The 18,221-nt window shown below is 61.3% G+C and overlaps 1 protein-coding gene and 1 long non-coding RNA gene across 2 annotated transcripts; one reads left to right on the top strand and one right to left on the bottom strand.

Moving 5' to 3' along the window:
- Positions 1–2,095: 2,095 nt before the first annotated feature.
- Positions 2,096–15,878, top strand: GPR20 (G protein-coupled receptor 20). The gene is made up of 2 exons (XM_015455261.4): positions 2,096–2,181; positions 11,560–15,878. The coding sequence occupies exon 2, from the start codon at positions 11,584–11,586 to the stop codon at positions 12,661–12,663; it is 1,080 nt and encodes a 359-aa protein (XP_015310747.1). The 5' UTR covers positions 2,096–2,181; positions 11,560–11,583; the 3' UTR covers positions 12,664–15,878.
- Positions 11,559–17,805, bottom strand: LOC135964834 (uncharacterized). Its single transcript, XR_010577520.2, has 2 exons — positions 17,114–17,805; positions 11,559–16,578 (listed from the first exon to the last, which is right to left on the bottom strand). It is a non-coding gene; the product is annotated as an uncharacterized lncRNA (long non-coding RNA).
- Positions 17,806–18,221: the final 416 nt, after the last annotated feature.

The raw sequence follows: 18,221 nt of genomic DNA, 5'->3' as shown, positions 1-18,221 counted from the left end.
GTGCTGGAGCCCAGGATGAGCGGTAGGTGCGCTGGAGCCCAGGATGAGCGGTAAGTAGGCTGGAGCCCAGGATGAGCGGTCCTTCCCTGCGAAGGGCCAGTCAGATACACATGAAGGGATCCTGACCCTGGGCACAGCCACTCTCTGACCTCTGACCCCAGTCACAGACAGCCTGGTCTGACTCGCCAGCCTGGTAAAGATGACAAGGGGGAAATTGTCCCTGTGCCCAGTCTCTTCTGAGGGTTGTGGGGGGTTGGCTCTGAGCTCGGGACCCCCATCCCTGGCGTCCCCCCAAGAGGATCCCTGGGTCCTGCTGAGAAGAATCTCCCTGGGGGAGGAGTCAGGGAGGCTGGCCTGGGCTGTGACCCCTCCCCAGGCAGTTCCCCACTGTTTGCTGGGGGACCATCTCTGAGATTTCTTTGAGAACAAGCCTGAGTGCAAGGCTGGAGCCCCAGGCCCTCAGAGGTGGGCATGAGGCCTGGCACCAGTGCGGTAACTCAGCCACCCTCGCCTGCTCAGGAAATCCGAGGCTCCTCTGGCTCCAGCCCTGCCCAATCTGGGCTGCCTCCAGGCTACCCCCACACAAAAATGACATTGTGTCCACCCCCACCTTCCACAAGCCCGGTGAAACCCTGCCTGCCGGGAGCCAGTGCTGGTCCAGAGAGGTGCGAGAGGCTGATGGCCAGAGACTCCTGTGCCTCTCTGGGCCTCAGTTTCCCCAGCTAAAACAGACATGACAATGTTCTAAAGGAGATAATTGCAGCCTGTGGGCTCAGCCCTGTGGCAGCAGGGAGGCTGCTCCAGAGTAAACAAACCCTCCTCTCCCAGAACTGTCAATGGCTCCCCGTTGCAGCACTCTGGTACCCATAGAGGCTGCTGAGACTCAGTGTGGAAGTCCCCTGCCCACTCCCAGCTTTGCTCCCCAGGAAGTATTCTGATGGCCTCCTGTCCCTCTGCCCATCTGGGCTGCCTGCCTCCCATTATACCTCCCTCTGCCCCCTCCAGGAAGCCTTCCCAGACTGCATCCCTCCCCAGCAGGCTGCGTCAGGACCCCAGGACCCACCTACTCTCTCTTGTTGTTCTGCATTGCAACCAGCCTGAGCTTGGGGACGCCCAGTGCCTCCTCTGGGGAGCCTTCCCTGAATCTCCGGTGTGCAGCATAACCCACTCAGCAGGCCCTCGGCGCTCAGGTGGCTTGAAGATTAAAGTGTGAGTATGAACAGAAGCACATGGGATGGGAAAGAGAGGAGATGGCGCTCTCGGCAGAGGAGACAGTACACAGTCCCAACCACTCCTCAACAACCCTGCTGCCACCCCAGGCTGGCCACAAGGCCTCCCGACTCTGAGGCTGTCTAGGGGGAGGGGCCCTCCAGCAGCCCTCTGGGATCAAGCCTGTCAATGAGCTCACGCTTCCTCCAGCACTGAGGTCCGGGAGCCATGCGCTCTCCCCACCTGCTGGCCTGGGTCATGTCCAGGTCTTTCCCACACACCCAACCCCATATGCCACGTGCCGCCAGTGCGTGGGTGCAAACAGAGGCCCAGATGCCAGGCGTGCAGGCTCTCAGTCATGGGCACACATGGACACAGCCAGACCCAGGACACATGCAAAACAGAGAACCATGCAGGAACCTAGGCTTGCGTGGGCTGAAGCCTCCGTGCACATGCCCCTCCCGGGAAGGAGCCTGGGCTTTCATGTGTTCCCACCTCCTGCCCCGTACACAGCACACACGAGTGCCAGCCACCGTCTCCTGGATGGTGCAGCTGAGGCTCAGCCCCTCCGTGCCTCAGTTTCCCACCTCCTGCCCTGCACACGACACACACAAGTGTCAGCCACCCTCTCCTGGATGGTGCAGCTGAGGCTCAGCCCCTCTGTGCCTCAGTTTCCCCCTCTGTCTCCAGTGGGTGTGGGGACTCTGGCACCCCAGGCCCCTCCGTGCCTCAGTTTCTCCTTCTGTCTCCAGTGGGTGTGGGGACTCTGGCGCCCCAGGCACCCTCCCTCGGGCTCTGAGCCTCGGCTCCTCCTGGGGGCGGGGAAGGAGCCTGCCCCGCCCCCACCCTGCCTTTGCCCAAAAGGAGCCCCAAGCGCTGGCCTGACGTCAGGCCCTAGGAAGGCGAGGTCCGGGCTGCATGCAGAGCTGAGAGCTGAGGACTCACATCTCCAGCCTGCCCGGGTGAAGCGCGGTAAGTTCCCCTGTAGGCTAGCCCCAGCCTCCCTCTCCCCAGCTCCCCTAGACAGGAGGCTCCTGAGCTGCTCCCTACTGGGGTTCTCACTCCCAGCCAAGCAGGAGTGGGAAGGGAAGGGCAAAGAAACTGCCTCCAGATCCAGTCTGGGGAGAGCTCAGAGCAGGTCCTGCCTGACAGGGAGCCATTTCTCAGATGAGAAAACGGAGACCCGAGGGAGAACGCGGGCGCGAGCTGGGCCGGCTGCATAAGGGGGAGCTGGCTGCCCACCCAATTCTGGATTTCATTCATTCACTCACTCATCCCTCCATTCAACACTCATCGAGCATCTGCTGGGCTCCCAGAGCTGGGTCTCGGTTTCCTCACCTGGCAAGGCAGCAGGGTTGCCCACAGGCCAGGCCAGGGACAGAGCTGGGGGACCTCAGAGGCTCTTGGCAGGCTCTGGGGCCTCGGCCACCACCACCCCGCAGCTGGGGCAGGGCCATGGTGAAGGCTTTGTAGACACGGGCTCCAACGCCATGCTCCCTCTTCAGAGTGCCCGTCCTGCCATCCCACAGCTCAGGCCCTCTGCAGCAGCCTTGGTGCTTTCTCTACCCCTTAGGGGTGGGGAAACTGAGGCCCAGGGAAGACTTGCTTGCCAGCCCCCAGTGTGGACCTGGAAGCTGGCTCTAGCCCTGCAAAGCTCACACTGGGGCTGCGCTATGAGAAGGCGGCGGGACAGGGTCCCGAGGGGGCAGCGGGCTGGGAACTGGCCAGCAGCCAGGGTGCTGGCGGGGCAGACGTGGAGCAGCTGGTGACCTCGCAGGACGGGGAATGCACCCCACAGGAGGCTGGGCCTGTCCACTTGCCCTGTCTTCTTCCTTCAACAGCTGGCCGTCTTGGGGCTTCCCTCCCCTCTCCCCACAGGACTCATCCAGTCGCTGGGCTCCGGGGCGGTCTGCTGTGTGGCCGTGGGCAAGTGGCTGCCCCTCTCTGAGCCACACGGTGCGGGCCCATCAGCAACGGTGGGGTCTGTGGCTGGAGAGCCGGGCGTGAGGGTCATGCAGTTTGGACCGTTTCTGAGCAGCTCCTGGGGTCCACAGGGGTGGTCTTGTTGTCTTCTTGTTAAGTAGTGTTAGCATCTCCTCTTTATAGATGAGGAAACTGAGGCTCAAAGAGATCAGAGGGGTCTTTTAAAATCATTTGCCCAGTCACTCAGCAGTGACTCAGTGACTCCGAGGGGCCAGCCAAGGCCAGGGCCCCTGAGGCACTCCAGTTCAGTGAGGGAGGCACAACCAACAGGAAAGCAGGGACGTAGGGAACTGCCCGTGGCAGGGCACTGCAAAGGGAGCCAGGCGGTGCAGGTGTGCGGGGCTGCGGGCTCGGGAGGGCCTCCCTGAGGAGGGACGTCCGGGCCCAAAGAAGCTTAAGTTGACCCCTCACCGTACGTCCAGAAGCCCTCCCCACACCCCTGGCATCTCACAGAGCCCTGAACACAGACTCTCCTTCCCACCTCTGGCCCTTCATGCTCACTGTGCCCTTCCCGCTGCCAGGAACACTGTTCCCTCTGATCCTCCCGAGGCCCATCCCGGCCGTGACCAGTCACCTCTCACCCTACCCCGAACTGTGAGATCGGAAAGGTGGGGCCAGGTCTGCCTGGGACCCCTTTGTGCTCCCAGCTATGGGGTCTAAGTCCCGGTCTGACACCTCCAAACTGCACGGGGCCGTGTGGCCTGGGGCCTCTGATTCCCTCTGCACACAGGGCTGGGCACAGCAGAAGGCTGATCCCGGGCACTGGGACAAAGGGCCAGCAGGCAGATTGAGGCGGAGCTCAGCCCCTCCTGCACCCCAGCTGGGTGAGCCCGGGCACATGACTTAGCCCCTCTGTATTAGTTTCCCACAGGCACAGTGGGGCTGGAAGCACCCACCCGGGGCATCTTGAGGGAAGTCAATGAGACCCCGGGAAGGATGAGCCCAGCAGGTGCCCTTCGAATTGCGGGATCATAGCTCTCCCCCGGGGCAGGGGCATCCAGGGCACTAGGGCGTCAGAGGGGCTCAGGGAGGGCCCTGTGGGACAGTGACTGTGGGTGCCCGGAGCCTTCACCAGGTGGCACAGGCAGAGAAACAGCATTCCAGGCAGAGGGAACAGCACGTGCAGAGGGAACAGGCTGAGAGGACCAGGCTGAGGATCTTCAGGCGAAAGGACCAGGCTGAGGCCAGGCAGGTGTACATGACAGAATATGCCCGTCCCAGCAGCTGCTGGAGAGGATGAGGCTGGGGAGGGTATTTCAGGGGCTACTGCAGCTACAGCTATCCCAGCTAGAGGTGAGCAATGAACCCGGTGATGGAGAGGCAGGGAGGGGCTGGCAGGTGACATGCAGTACCTCCAACTGGCCATGCCCCTCCCAGAGACACTGGTGTTTCCGTCAAAGCCACGGTCTCAGCAAAAGGGTTCTCAGCTGGTGGAACTGAGGCAGAGTCGTGCCAGATGGGGCCCAGGTGTCCTTCCCCACAGAGCTCTGTCCGTGCCCACCAGCGACATCTCTCTCTGCACGGGGTGGAGGGAGCCCTGGCTTGTGGGTGTGGGGGCTGGGGAGAAAGACTTAGCTTCTGGCCAGGGCCACTTGGGACCTGCTAGGTGACCTGGGGTGAGTCTGACCCCATTTGGAGAGCTAGAGGCTCAGACTTTGTCAAAAACAGCAGGTGATAGTCAAAAGCAGATGCTGCCAAACCAAGAATAATCATAAAAATAAACAGGCAGACAGTTCCCCCAGTCATGGCTATTTTAGCCCTGGAAGGCCATGAGGGCCACCCCGTCTGGGGTGCAGGCTCAAGCACACACAGACCCGCGGGCACACATGCGGCCTCAGGGCCTCGAGAATCCCCCTGGGCACAAACTCCTGGTCCAGAGATGCCTAATCCAGCCCCTCTCTCCCCAGCCTGCGCTGCGCTCCACTCCGGCCTGCCCTGGGTCCTGCCAGCTTACCTGGGTCTGATTCCCAGCCCCACCAGCTCCATGCTGGGTAACCGTGAGGACACCACTCACCCCTCTGGGCCTCCGGTTCCTCATCTGTAACAGCTGGGACTGCTGTGTGGATGCTCAGAGCCCCTCTGTGGGGAAAAGGCTGGGCCCATCCTCCACACCTCCACAGGCAGCACACAGGGTCCTGAGCCAGACCCCCAGGCAGGCTCAACAGTCACCCTGGGCCACCTGCTGCCCTGGGGCCGGGGCCACTCTGCTGCCTGGTCTCACATGTGGCACGACGGAGGCAGACAGTCTGCTGGGCAGCCAAGAGAGAACTCCCAGGTTGGGGGTGGGTTTGAGAGGAGCCCAGGGAAGTAAGGACACAGCCCTGCCCACCCACCTGCCAAGGAGGGAGGCTGGCATGACCCTGGAGACCTCTGGGTAGGTGCCAGCACCCCAAGTCCGGGGATCTGGCCTTCCATGGCCAGGTGCCCAGCAGAAATTCAACAAGCTGTGGGTGGGGGCAGGGAGGCAGCAGCCCCCATCAGTGCTCTGGGCACGGAGTGGTGGTGTGGCCATTGGGATGTATGGAGCAGGAATCCCCGGGGAGGGGACAAGGTCAAATAACGTCCATGCTCGATGCTCATTCCCACCCCTTGGAAGGTTCCCAGGACTGTGAGCTTCACAAAGGCTCTGAGAAGTCCTGTGCTGAGCACACGTGTTGGCCCTGGCCTCTCCCCGCCTGTGAGCAGGCTGGTCCAGACAGGGCCCCATCCAGGTGCCAAAACCAGGAGCCTCCAGTGCTCCTATGTCACACATCTCCCGTGTTGGGGTATCTGCAGTGTTTCTCACTTAGTCCAGATACCCTGCCTGATTTCATCCATTCATTCAACAAGTATGGTTCCCAAAGTCCCAGCTGAGGGAACTGGGGCTCCCAGTGATGAAATGATTTGCCCGAGGCCTCGAAGGTGGCGGGTGGTAGAACTGGCTTGCAAACCAAAGACCATTGCCATCAAGAGTGGTGATGGGACCAGGTGCAATAGCTCACGCCTGTAATCCCAGTACTTTGGGAGGCCAACGTGGGTGGATCACTTGAGACCAGGAGTTTGAGACTAGCCTGGCCAACACGGTGAAACCCCATCTCTACCAAAAATACAAAAATTAGCCAGGTGTGGCGTGGGCACCTGTAATCCCAGCTACTCCGGAGGCTGAGGCATGAGAATCACTTGAACCCAGGAAATGGAGGTTGCAGTGAGCCGAGATTTCACCACTGCACTCCGTCTCCAAAAAAAAAACAACAAAAAAAAGAAAAAGCAAGCAAGAAAGAGTGGTGATGGGAGATAGAGGGTGGGAAGGAATGTGTGGACACAATGGTCAGAGTGATTGGGACGGGCTTCCTGGAGGAGGTGTCAGCCTTGCTCGGCTGGGAGGACTTGTGGGTAGTGAGGATGGGGCTGGGAGTGGAAGCCAATTCCCAACCAGTACCAAGACACTAGGTAGGTAGGTTTCAGAGGGTCCAGGCCAGGTGGCATTCACCCTGAATGCCAGGGTGAGAAACCAGGCCACACCTTGCCAGCCTTGATGGGGCTTGCTCAGGGCGTTCATGCAGCCGAAGGGGAAGACGGGTGCTGCTCTCTGCCAGGCCGATCTGGGTGTGGGCTGGTGGGAGCCCTGCCCCCACCCACAGCCCTGCCTCGAGATGCTCAGAGTCCAGTGGGGAAGCCTGCAGCACACAGCAGCGCCACAGGATGAGTCCCGGGCTTGAGGAAGCGCAGGGTGCCCTGGGAGGACGCACCAGGGAGAGGCAGCCCAGGGAGGAAGAAGAAGGCTTCCTTAAGGAGGCAAGTCCAGGGGGAAGGCCTAAAAATGGGCATGAATAAGCCGAAAGGGAGAGAGCAGGAACAGCTTGGGGACGGGCCTGGAGGGCACGTGGAGTGTTTAGGCCCCGCTAGCAGATTCCTCTGCAGAAGCATCAGTCAGGTGCAGTGACTGGAGAGGTGCGTCCCCAGCCCCGCCCAGCAGTCTAGGCCTCAGGCCCCTCCCAGGGAGAACCCCCGAGCCAGCAACAGTCCCACCTTGGAAGGCTGTTTTGCGATGTGATACCTATGGGGAGGGCATGAGGGGCATCCTCCTCCACCCTCTGCCCCCTCCCCTGGAGGAGTCAGCAAAGCCTTGAAAGGCTGGGGCTCTCAGCGGTGTGCCCACCTGGAGGGGCGGGGGCTCTAAGGGTCTGCCCACCTCAAGGGGTGGGCCAGAAACAGAAAAGAAAGAGATGCCGCAGCACACCTGCCCCTGCCCCACCACACCTGCAGCTGGTGCTCCGTCTCAGCCAAGGCCCGAGACAGCCCTGCAGGGCAGCATGTCCAGCCATTCCCACTTCACAAGAGGAGAGACTGAGCCTCAGAGAGGACCCACCCAGGTCAGAGCCCTCCCTCCGTGCTGGCAGGGGCAGTGAGTAGTGTGGGAGCTGGACCTGGTCTAGGCTGCTCGCCCACTCGCCCTCTGAGTCCCCCGCTGGCAGCTTGTCCCATCCTTTCATCCTGAACCCCTACTCTGGGCTGGCACATCAGGACAAGAACCCTCAAGGGAGATTCTATTTTGCCCACTCTACAGATGAGGAAACTGAGGCTCAGAGACTGTAAGGCCACATAGTCCCTTCAGAGATGGAGTCAGGCTTTGGCAGGGCCATCCAGGCCAGAGCCGGGGCTCCATGGCCACACTCCAGGTCCCCACCCTGCCGGGTCTCCACTCACTGACTCTCAGCCCTGGAGAGCAGGCCCTTGTTCCCTCTGTTCTGTCCCCAAGGAAGTACTTGTGTGTGGGTAGGGAGCAGAGCAGGCCTGGGCCAGTGGGGAAGAGAAACCTCCCAGCCCTGGCACAGCCTCCAGGCCCTGAGCCCCAGTACCATGGCAGCACGGTCAGGACATGGTGCCAGCCCCTGCCTACGGGGCTCTGGCCAGTTGGCCCCAGCCATGGAGTCTGCTGTCTCAGACAGGCCCAGGGTACCTGCCAGGAAAGAGGGAGGAGACAGAGCCATCTCCCCCACACCCAGGTTTGGCTTAGGGAAACTGGGCTTGAGGACAGGGCCCTGCCTCCCCTCTCTGGCCAGCTCTGAGGGGAAGACCATGCCTCTCGCCTCAGTCCAGACTCCCAGGGTGAGGCAGAGCTGTGGAAGGCACAAGTGACCCCATTTAGCAGATGAGGACGGTCAGGCTCACTGACCAGGCCCAGGTCTCGGCTGAGGGAGTGGCAGAGCTGGACTCAAACCTGGGTCTCTGTGCTGGTGACTGCGCGTCACCCGGGCCCTCCAGAAAGCAGAGTCTGTGCCTCTTCCACAGGCAGAGCCAGGCAGTCCCGGGAGGGGCAGAACCTGCTCCTTTCCCTAGTCGCTCCCCAGGGGGCCACTTCCATGGGCCCGTGAAGGGTCTGGAGTCCCCGCCTGCGTCCCTCCTCCCTCTGAACAAAGAGGGTGGTGAGTGGGAGCCCCAGAGAGGCCCCTTAATAATGGAATCCGGACATCCGTCACTGTGGGAGGCAGGTGGGGACTGACAATATGGAGACAGAGACAGCCAGACGAAGCTGGGAGAAGAGGGCAGAGACAGGGACAGAAGGTCTGGGCCAAGGGCCCAGGTCGTGGCTGGGATCAGGGCTCAGAGTGCCACAGGAATCAATGCCCATTGTGCTATTAGTTTTTGTTGTTGTTGTTGTTGTTGTTGTTTTTGAGATGGAGTCTTGCTCATCGTCCAGGCTGGAGTGCAGTGGCGCGATCTCGGCTCACTGCAAGCTCCGCCTCCCGGGTTCATGCCATTCTCCTGTCTCAGCCTCCGAAGTAGCTGGGACTACAGGCGCCTGCCACCGCGCTCGGCTAATTTTTTGTATTTTTAGCAGAGACAGGGTTTCACCATGTTAGCCAAGATGGTCTCGATCTCCTGACCTTGTGATCCGCCCGCCTCGGCCTCCCAAAGTGCTGGGATTACAGGCGTGAGCCACCGCGCCCGGCCATATTGTGCTATTAGGATTGGGGTCAGTGTGTGACCAGGGTCAGGCTCAGAGTGGGACAGGGATCGAGGTTCATCACCTTACTGGGATCATGGCTCAGTGTGTCACCAAGATGAGGGCTCAGCTTTGTTTGAGATCAGGGTCAGACCCTTAGTGTTGGGAATCAGTGCATGCTTTGCTAGCTCCCTCTCCTCACCATTGTGGCCTCTGGGGTGTCTGGCACATTCTGCCCATCCCCCCAGCTCCAGAGGCTGCAGAGCCCCCACATCCCTAGCCAGGACCCCAACACCTCAGCGTTGTTGGTGAGCCTGATGGGCTGGCCCTGGGGAGTTTTCTGGGAGGGCAGAATCCCCAGGGGCCAGGGTCACCCTGGGACTCGCTCCCAGAGGAAACGTTCTGTGTTGTTTACGATTTCTCTCTAATTGGGACACTAATATAGGCCCCGTACAGACAAATTGGAAAAGCAAAAGGCACACAGAAAGGAATCCCAAAATAGTTTTTTGGCCCTGCAGTCTCTCAGTCCAGCTGCGGAGCCTCCTGGACCTTTCCTGACAGTGTTTCATCCACAGCAGAGGAGGGACCCATCTCCTTCCGGGGACCTTCTGGGGCTCCTGAAGCCCACAGCCTCGAGACGCCAGGTTCCCAGCCCCCATGTGCCCAGCCACCTCCCCTCCCCTGGCTGCCTGCTGTGGCCCAAACCCCCTGACTCTGGTGGCCCACCAGGACTGAGGGAGGACTGATCTATTCATCCAACAAATGCACCCATCAATGCCCGCGTCTCAGGGCCTGGGGATAGAGAGCTTGCTTGCAGTCGGGGGGAGCTGGGAGCTGAGCCTGGGCCCTTGTGTGGTGGGGGTGGCAGGAGGGGCTGGACACAGGCTTGGGCAGCACTTGACTCCTCCCAGCAGCCTCCAGGGTAGCACGCACCCAGGGCTGGGGTCCCAGAGGCAGAGGGCATGCTGGGTGACCTCATGCAGGCACTGACCTCTCTGACCCTGAGGAAGAAGGTGGCCGCCCACTGGAGGGACCTGGCCCTCTGAAAGCAAGAGTTCTTTGCTGCCCTGAGCCAGGCCAGGGGCTGTTTGAAGTCAGGGCTCATTGTTCCCCAGGGGTGGGATGGGGCCACGCACTGGTCAGAGGGAGTGGCGGGGCGCAGCGTGTTTACAGCAGGCAGCCACCAGGAGGGGAGGGGGCAAGGGTCCTCCCTTCTCCAGCAGGTGGGGGAGGGGCGCTGTGCAGAAGAAACAGCCCACGAGCCTCCCCACCCTCCTTTACCCCAAAGGCTTCTCCTTTCTCCTGAAAAAGCCAGAATTGCCCTTATTTGGAGGGTCAGCCCAGCTCTAGGGTGGGGGTAGGGCCGTTAACCCTTCATTTATAAATAGAGGGATAAATCACTGCCGAGTTAAACACGCCAGGGCAGGAACATAAACAGAGTGGGTGGCTCCAGCACAGCCCCTCTACCGCTCCCCACCCCGGCCCCCCTGCCCAGGCCAGACGGGAGCTTGCTGTTTATTTGACTCACACCCTGGCTCCAGGCTTCAGCCCCAGCCAGCCACCCCACAGGGGCCTCTGTCTCCTTTTCTGTGGGTTGGGGGGATTATAGGGTGCCTGCCTCTCAGGGACAGTAGGAGCCTGGGGTGCCCAGTGGGACTGGACCTTGGCTCCCATCCAGCCCCACTGGACAGTCTAGTTCCCTTTGTGAAGGCCCCTCATGAGGACCCCCGTCCAGGGCATTGACCTGACACTGGCCTTGGAGGAGGGGAGAACAGATGGGTGGTCCCGGAGGTTGGGGGCCATGACGGCGGGTGTGGGGACAGGGGAGTGGGCAGGGCAGTCAGAGGTCCCTACCACCAGCAAGGCTCTGGCTCAGCAGAACTGGTTCCTCGGCCACCAACTCTGCTGGTGCTGCTGTGCTGACCCGCTTGCTTCATCACCCCATCAGCAACGCTATCACAGTCATATAGATGAGGAAGCAGGTAGAGAGGCTACATGGCCTACCCGAGCACGCACACTAGTCAGTGGCACAGCCGGGTCTGGAGCCAGGCCCTGGAACTGCACACTGGAGCCCCGTGGTCGTGCCCTTATCAGCTCTCCATCCTGAGGACAGCCCTGCACTGCACATGTTTCCACCTCCTCCTCCTGCCAGGACGGTCGCAGAAACCTCCACATTTTGTCAAGGCTCCATGCTGGCCAGTGCCAGGGCTGGAATTTGAACCCGTGTCTGAATCTGAAAGCCTGTGCCTTTTCTGCTGACGTCCGAGGCTCCCTCTGGGTAGAGCCAAGGGAGCAGGCATTTGAGGCCCCGGACCAGGCGAGGGCATGGAGGTGGGGGCTGCTGGGTGTGCAGGGGCAGATGGGCTGGCTGAGTTCCGGGCCTCAGGGCAGGGCTTAAGGCCAGGCTGGCGCCTGGGGTGACCTGGTCTCCTTGCTTCCAGGCCTGGGGTGTGCAGGCTGCCATCATGCCCTCTGTGTCTCCAGTGGGGCCCTCGGCCGGGGCAGTCCCCAATGCCACCGCAGTGACAACAGTGTGGACCAATGCCAGCGGGCTGGAGGTACCCCTGTTCCACCTGTTTGCCCGGCTGGACGAGGAGCTGCATGGCACCTTCCCGGGCCTGTGGCTGGCGCTGATGGCGGTGCACGGAGCCATCTTCCTGGTGGGGCTGGTGCTCAACGGGCTGGCGCTGTACGTCTTCTGCTGCCGCACCCAGGCCAAGACACCATCAGTCATCTACACCATCAACCTGGTGGTGACCGATCTGCTGGTGGGGCTGTCCCTGCCCACGCGCTTCGCCGTGTACTACGGCGCCAGGGGCTGCCTGCACTGCGCCTTCCCGCACGTCCTAGGTTACTTCCTCAACATGCACTGCTCCATCCTCTTCCTCACCTGCATCTGTGTGGACCGCTACCTGGCCATCGTGCGGCCCGAAGGCTCCCGCCGCTGCCGCCAGCCTGCCTGTGCCAGGGCTGTGTGCGCCTTTGTGTGGCTGGCCGCCGGTGCTGTGACCCTGTCGGTGCTGGGCATGACGGGCGGCCGGCCCTGCTGCCGTGTCTTCGCGCTGACTGTTCTGGAGTTCCTTCTGCCCCTGCTGGTCATCAGCGTGTTCACCGGCCGTATCATGTGTGCACTGTCGCGGCCAGGTCTTCTCCGCCAGGGCCGCCAGCGCCGCGTGCGGGCCATGCAGCTCCTGCTCACGGTGCTCATCATCTTTCTCGTCTGCTTCACGCCCTTCCATGCCCGCCAGGTGGCCGTGGCGCTGTGGCCCGACATGCCACACCATGCAAGCCTCGTGGTCTACCACGTGGCCGTGACCCTCAGCAGCCTCAACAGCTGCATGGACCCCATCGTCTACTGCTTCGTCACCAGTGGCTTCCAGGCCACCGTCCGCGGCCTCTTCGGCCAGCACAGAGGAGAGCGTGAGCCCAGCAGTGGTGATGTGGTCAGCATGCACAGGAGCTCCAAGGGCTCGGGTCGTCATCACATCCTCAGTGCTGGCCCTCATGCCCTCACCCAGGCCCTGGCTAATGGGCCTGAGGCTTAGTCAGCAGGGCTCATGCCAGGGGCTGAAGGTCGGGGCTATCTGGGCATGCCAGCCTGGACACCCACCATGCCAGGGGTGGCAATCGGTTTCATCTCGATTGATTGGTGATGGCTACCCAGAACACCGCAATGAGTCTAAGGCCACTGTGCTGTGGTTGATTAGCAATGTCTGCCACTGGCTCCAGCTGGGAATGCCAGTGATTTGCTGTTCCTGGGGTATCGCGTGCCCACTGAAAACTCACAGGGGTAGCCAGGAGCTGCTCCTCACTTTGGCCAGTTTGTCTCCAGAAGGAGTTCCTCAGAAAAAAGGACAAAGTGGATTCCATTTATTAGAAGGATGAGATGAAAAAGAAAAAAGAAAAAAGAAAAAAGGACAAAGAAATAAAGGTACTCGGAATTCCCAAGAGAGTTAACAACAACAATGCTCCCTCCAACACCCACACAGAAGGAAAAACAAGGACAGAAAGCAAAGGCCAGGGAGCATTAATGTTGCATTAATTGAGGTGTGGGGGAGTGCATGTCTCTGCAAGACCCCCCCCCACTTGAGGCCTCTGTGAATTGCACGATAGAACAGCAGACACCCACAGGCCGCTCTGCTGTGAGCAAGCACTTTGATATTTGGGTTGACACTTGAACCCGCAACAACCCACAAAGAACAGGCGATTTTTCATCCATTTCTTGGTGCTGGAGGGGTCAAGTGACACACACAGGGGCCACAGCTGGGAAATGGCAGGGTCAGAATGAAAACCAGCCCCACCTCCTCCAGTGCCCTTGCACCTCCTTCCACAGAGACTGCACCATCTTCCCAAAGCCCTCACTCTAGGAATAGCCTCAGAACGGCCCACCTGCTGCCCCAGGCAGACGGCAGTGCTCACTGTCCCATCCTATGGGTAAGAAAACCAAGAATGAAGTCACACAGCAACGAACCCAGGCATGCCGGGCTGCAGCCACCATCTCCCCATGCAAAGAGCCATTTTTCTCCCCTCGGGGGGCAGAGAGGTCGTGACCAGCTGCTCTGGCCCAGCTCACTATGCGCCCCCTGCCTTCACTAGGGAGGGAGCTTTTCTCTGGCTGGGGCCTCTGGCCATCTGCTCGGAGCTGGACTCCAGGACTGCCTGCCTTTGTACCTTCTGCCGAGTGTCCAAGATCCCAACCCTTTCGGGACTGGTGTATGGGGAAGGGGGCCTGTGGCGACGGAGAGGAGTGTGGGCCATCCCTGGCACTTCTGGCTCCGAGGCCCTGCCATCATACCTGGCCATAGCCACTGAAGCAGGCGAGATGGGCTCGGGTGCCCAGGCCAGGCCTTTGGCTACACTCAGGGTGACCGTGGCCTGTGTGGCTGCGAGCAGGAGGGGGAGGAGGAGGAAAAGACTGGGGCTCCCCGACTCGGCTCGAGGCAGAGTCTCCTATCCCCAGTTTAGGGTCCTGGACTTTATATCCCCGTGTTACAAATGGGGAAACTGAGGCTCAGAGGGAGAAAGGGGCTTGCCAAGGTCATAGAGTGAGTGTCTGAGTCATCCAAGGCCAGTACTGTCCTCACCAACCCCAACTGTGGCCATGTGGGGCAGCTGGGGTGGGGGGTGCTGGCCCAGAGGAGGCAGAGGCGTGCCCAGCAAGGTGGTGGAACTGCCAGGGCTGCTTCCTTCCTGGGTCCGGATGTCCAAGAAACAGTGGGTATCGCCATGGCCACCAGCATTCTTGACACTTACCAGGCACCAGGCACAATTCTGGAACCTTCCCCCAGCCCCTAGCTCTCTGGCGTGGTTCAGAGAGGGGCTGTGGCTTACTAGGGACGCAGGGTTCCACAAGGCAGAGGGGTCCAGAAAGGAGGCGGCTGGGGGACGGGGCTGTGCATGCAGAAAAACCCCACTGACCCCAGGAGCAACCTTCATGGCGGCTTTCAGGCAAGCAGGCAACAACGGCGAGCAAGCCGCCATTCCCAGGGCTGCGAGTCGGCACCCACGTGGTCACGCATCTAGAGCTGAGGAGCAAGGGGTCAGGGCTCAGGTGTCCTGCTCAGCCCAAGCCCAGCTGCGGGCGTCTCTTCCAGGCTTATGTGGCCCAGCAGTCCCTGAATGGCCTTGCTCCTCTGGGACACCCCCCCCACGCTCACAAGTCATTCAGGGCCAGGGGCTCTGGACTCCACTCCTCCAGGGGCTGTGGGTACTCCTGCTCCATCTTAGGGGGTGCCCAAAGCCCCAGAGACTACCTGCTGGCTCCTCAAGCAAGCTCTGCACATGGCCTGGGGTATGACACCCCTCTGCCCTTGGTCCCACACTGTGCTGTGAAGATCCCTCCAGGCCGGGGCCACAAGGAGGCAGGGGGCAGCGGGAAGGGGTGCTCAGGCGAGGGGGAATGGCCTGGGCAAAGGTGAGGCCGAGCGCCGCCTCGCTGGGGCCAGTGAAGGGCCTTCCGTGCAGCTTCCCGGCCCCCATTCCCCTGCCAGTGTTTCCTGCCCCTCCTCCTCCAGTGTTCCCTGTCCCTTGGGCCTTCAGCTTCCCTGTCAGTGCCCCCCAACCTGGCTCCATTCCTGGTTGTCACTCTAATTCATGCTGAAGAGTGAATGGCTGACACTTGAGGATTGCTGTGCTCAAAGAGGCAGGGCTTGCAATTTTTCTGGAACAATCCCTGTCTTCAGGCGGAGGGCTCTCTAAGGCGGGTGAGCCAGGTCCCCCTTTTTGTCCCCATGTCTGAAATCCCATCATTCAACTTGGGTTCCTCGGGCCTCAGAGGCTTCTCAGACCGCAGGAGGCCAGGAGGGGAAGGAGCTCCCTTGAGAGGAAGCCTCAATTTCTCGACACCCTACTCCTCTTTCTCCTCTCCTCAGCCTTAGAGCTGGAGGGCAGGGGGCTGAGGGAGGGGGCACCCCAATGCCCTGGACTGCCCCACAGCTTCCCCAGCCGCTTGCTTTCTCCTCCCGATGGCTGGCTCCTTCCCACTTCAGCCTCCTCTGTACCCTCCACTGAGTCCCAGGAGCTTCAAAAGTCAGACCAAGACTGTCCTTGGTCCCACAGGGGCAGAGGTGAGATCTGTGCGCGCCCCCTCTCCACACTTTCATGGGGACAGAGCGTGAGATTTTTGCGCCCCCTCCCCAAGATCCCCCTTTCCGGATTTTTAAAACGCCCCAGTGACGTGAAATGGTGTGTGTATTTATATCCGACATCAACAATCTCCTGCACGAGATGGCCTTGTCCGGAATTAAAGTTGTTTATTCTATTCCTGCCCACGACTCTGCTCCTGCCGCTGGTGGGGGGCATGGAGCTGGCGGAGGGTATGGAGCAGGGTGGCGGCCCTACACACGCTCCAACTCCGTGTCCTGCGGACCAGCAGGGCTCCACGGGGAGGCAGTGACAGCAGTTTCGTGGTTTTGTCATCCCTGCTGGGAGGCAGATTTAGGGGCCTTGAGCTCCGCCCAGCTCTGATGGGCAGTGGATGGAGGGGGCACAGGTGGCCGACTTGCCGGCAGGGTATGGGCACAGCAGCTTGGGTGGGGGTTGGCATGGACCAGCAGAACAAGGGGGCTCCATCCCTGATCCCAAGCCTGCCTACCCAGGGCAAGGACGTGGAGGTGGGTGAGGCAGCCAGACCACCCACAGCCACTGAGTCTCCTATCATATCAGCAGAGATACGGCCTAGAAGGAGAGGCAGCCGACACCCCAGGCAGAGGGAGGACTGGCCGCCTTGTGGGCCTACTAAGTGCTGCTGCGTGGCCCCTTCTCTGAACCTGGGAAGGTGGGATGGCCACCTCCATTCCCGGAGGAGAAACTGAGGGGGTGGCCAGGGAGGGGGCTCAAACCAGGGCCCCTGGGTGCCCAGTTCTTGGTGTCTGGTCTGGCGCAGCGGAGCTCCGGGTGGGGAGGCGCTGTCTGGGGGCTCATCACTCCCACGGTCTGGCACCCGCGGCGGCCGGAGGCGTCTGGAGGTAAATATTAGGGTCTGTTTAGATTAAGCTCCATTAATAGCAGGAAATGTCGCCTGGGTGCCTGCCCCAGCTTCCTGGGGGCCTGAAGGCACGGGGCGGGGTGGGGGTGCACTGTCTGAGCTGGACACCCCTCCGTGTGCCCTATTGGAGCTGGACACCCCGTATCTCTACCCCTCCACGCCCTGCTTGCCGCCTCACTTAGCGGCTCCGATTCCAGCCTCCCTGCCTCTTCACACACAGTCCTTCCTCTCTCCTTCAGGGCCTCCGCAGCCCAGCGCTCTGTGTTCCCCACCCCATCCCCTCTTGGGGTAAGGCCTCATGGGATGAGAGGGGACCCACGGGGCCACATTTGCCTACCCTCCGGAGCTGGGCCCCCACCTGAAGGGGTCTGTGCGCCCAATTTACAGAGGAGAAAACCGAGGCTCGGAGACATCATGGGACCAACCCAACGTTCCCAGGCGCCACCTCAAAAAGGAGCTGGAATTCCCCTCCCAGCCCTGCCTGACTCCAGGGTCAAGGCCACCCCTACCTCCTGACCCCCTAACAGGAGTCACAGAAAGCTGTGGGCCAGGGAGAGGGGCAGTCAAGCTCAGTGTCTGCAGGTCTCTGACTGTGGAGGGGCGGGCCCAGGTGCAGGAGGGAGCGGAGGGATGAGTAGGAAAGGCGGGAGGGGAGAGAGGGGCCCAGGGGAGGGGCTGCGGTTGGAGGGCCAGGACAGGCCTGGGGAAGTGGCTCCGCCCATGAGACCAGAGTCTCCTGCTCCCAGGCCTGTCCCCTGCCATTCCCTCCCCCTGGATGGTCCCTCACCCAATCTCCTCGGACCACCTGCTCTGTGACTCCTGGCCCTCACCCCACTGGCCCAGCAGCCTGTGCTTATCCCTAGCCAGGGCCTTCCGCTTGTCACGTCCCAGCCCCTCCTCTGTCCCTGCTCTTCCTGGGGCCGCCTCTTGAAGCTAATTCCTCCCCACCCCCACCCTAGGACAGGCCACAAGGCCGAGCCTCGCCCTCCAGACTGGACCCTGCCCCACCTTTCCTCGGCCTCACTGATCCCTCAAGGACTCAGCACAGATGACCCCTTCACCACCCCTCGGCTCGTTCTGGGCCTCCAGATGTGTCTACCTAACCCTCCCCTGCAGCACCTCCCCGGAACTCAGCTGGAGCTGACGCCAGGCCCCTGCAGAGCCCTGGGGAGTGCTGTGCTCTTGTGCACAGCTGCGGGGGTGCTCAGATCCTACCCCCATGTGGCCAGCCCCAGGGAGAACGGTCAAGTGTTGGGCACAGGACGGCGTCACCCAGGAGGGCTCCAGTGAGGAAGACGTGCTCGACGTCCTTCCCTCCCGGTCATCTCTTTGCCCACCTGGGCCAGAAGGGACTTCTTCCAGATGGCTCCCAGCTGGCCTCTCATGGAGGGTGTGGTGCTGGGAGCGCCAAGTGACGCGAAGATCTGGACAGGCCAGCAGGGCCAGAGGTGTCGTACCCCCGTTTTACAGATGAGCTCACCTACTGCGACCACACACCCTGCTGCCCTGTCCAGCTCGGCCCCTGATTCGCTGATTCCAGGTTGCCTCTGAGCCTGGGCTTTGCCCCTGTAGGTGGGAGCCTAACACCAAACTGCAGGTACCCCTCGCACCTGCCCA

This window comes from Macaca fascicularis, chromosome 8 (genome assembly GCF_037993035.2).
Source record: "Macaca fascicularis isolate 582-1 chromosome 8, T2T-MFA8v1.1".
NCBI classification, from domain to species: domain Eukaryota; kingdom Metazoa; phylum Chordata; class Mammalia; order Primates; family Cercopithecidae; genus Macaca; species Macaca fascicularis.
The sequence above is the reverse complement of the archived record's forward strand: the minus strand, read 5'-3'. Positions and strand labels throughout refer to the sequence as shown.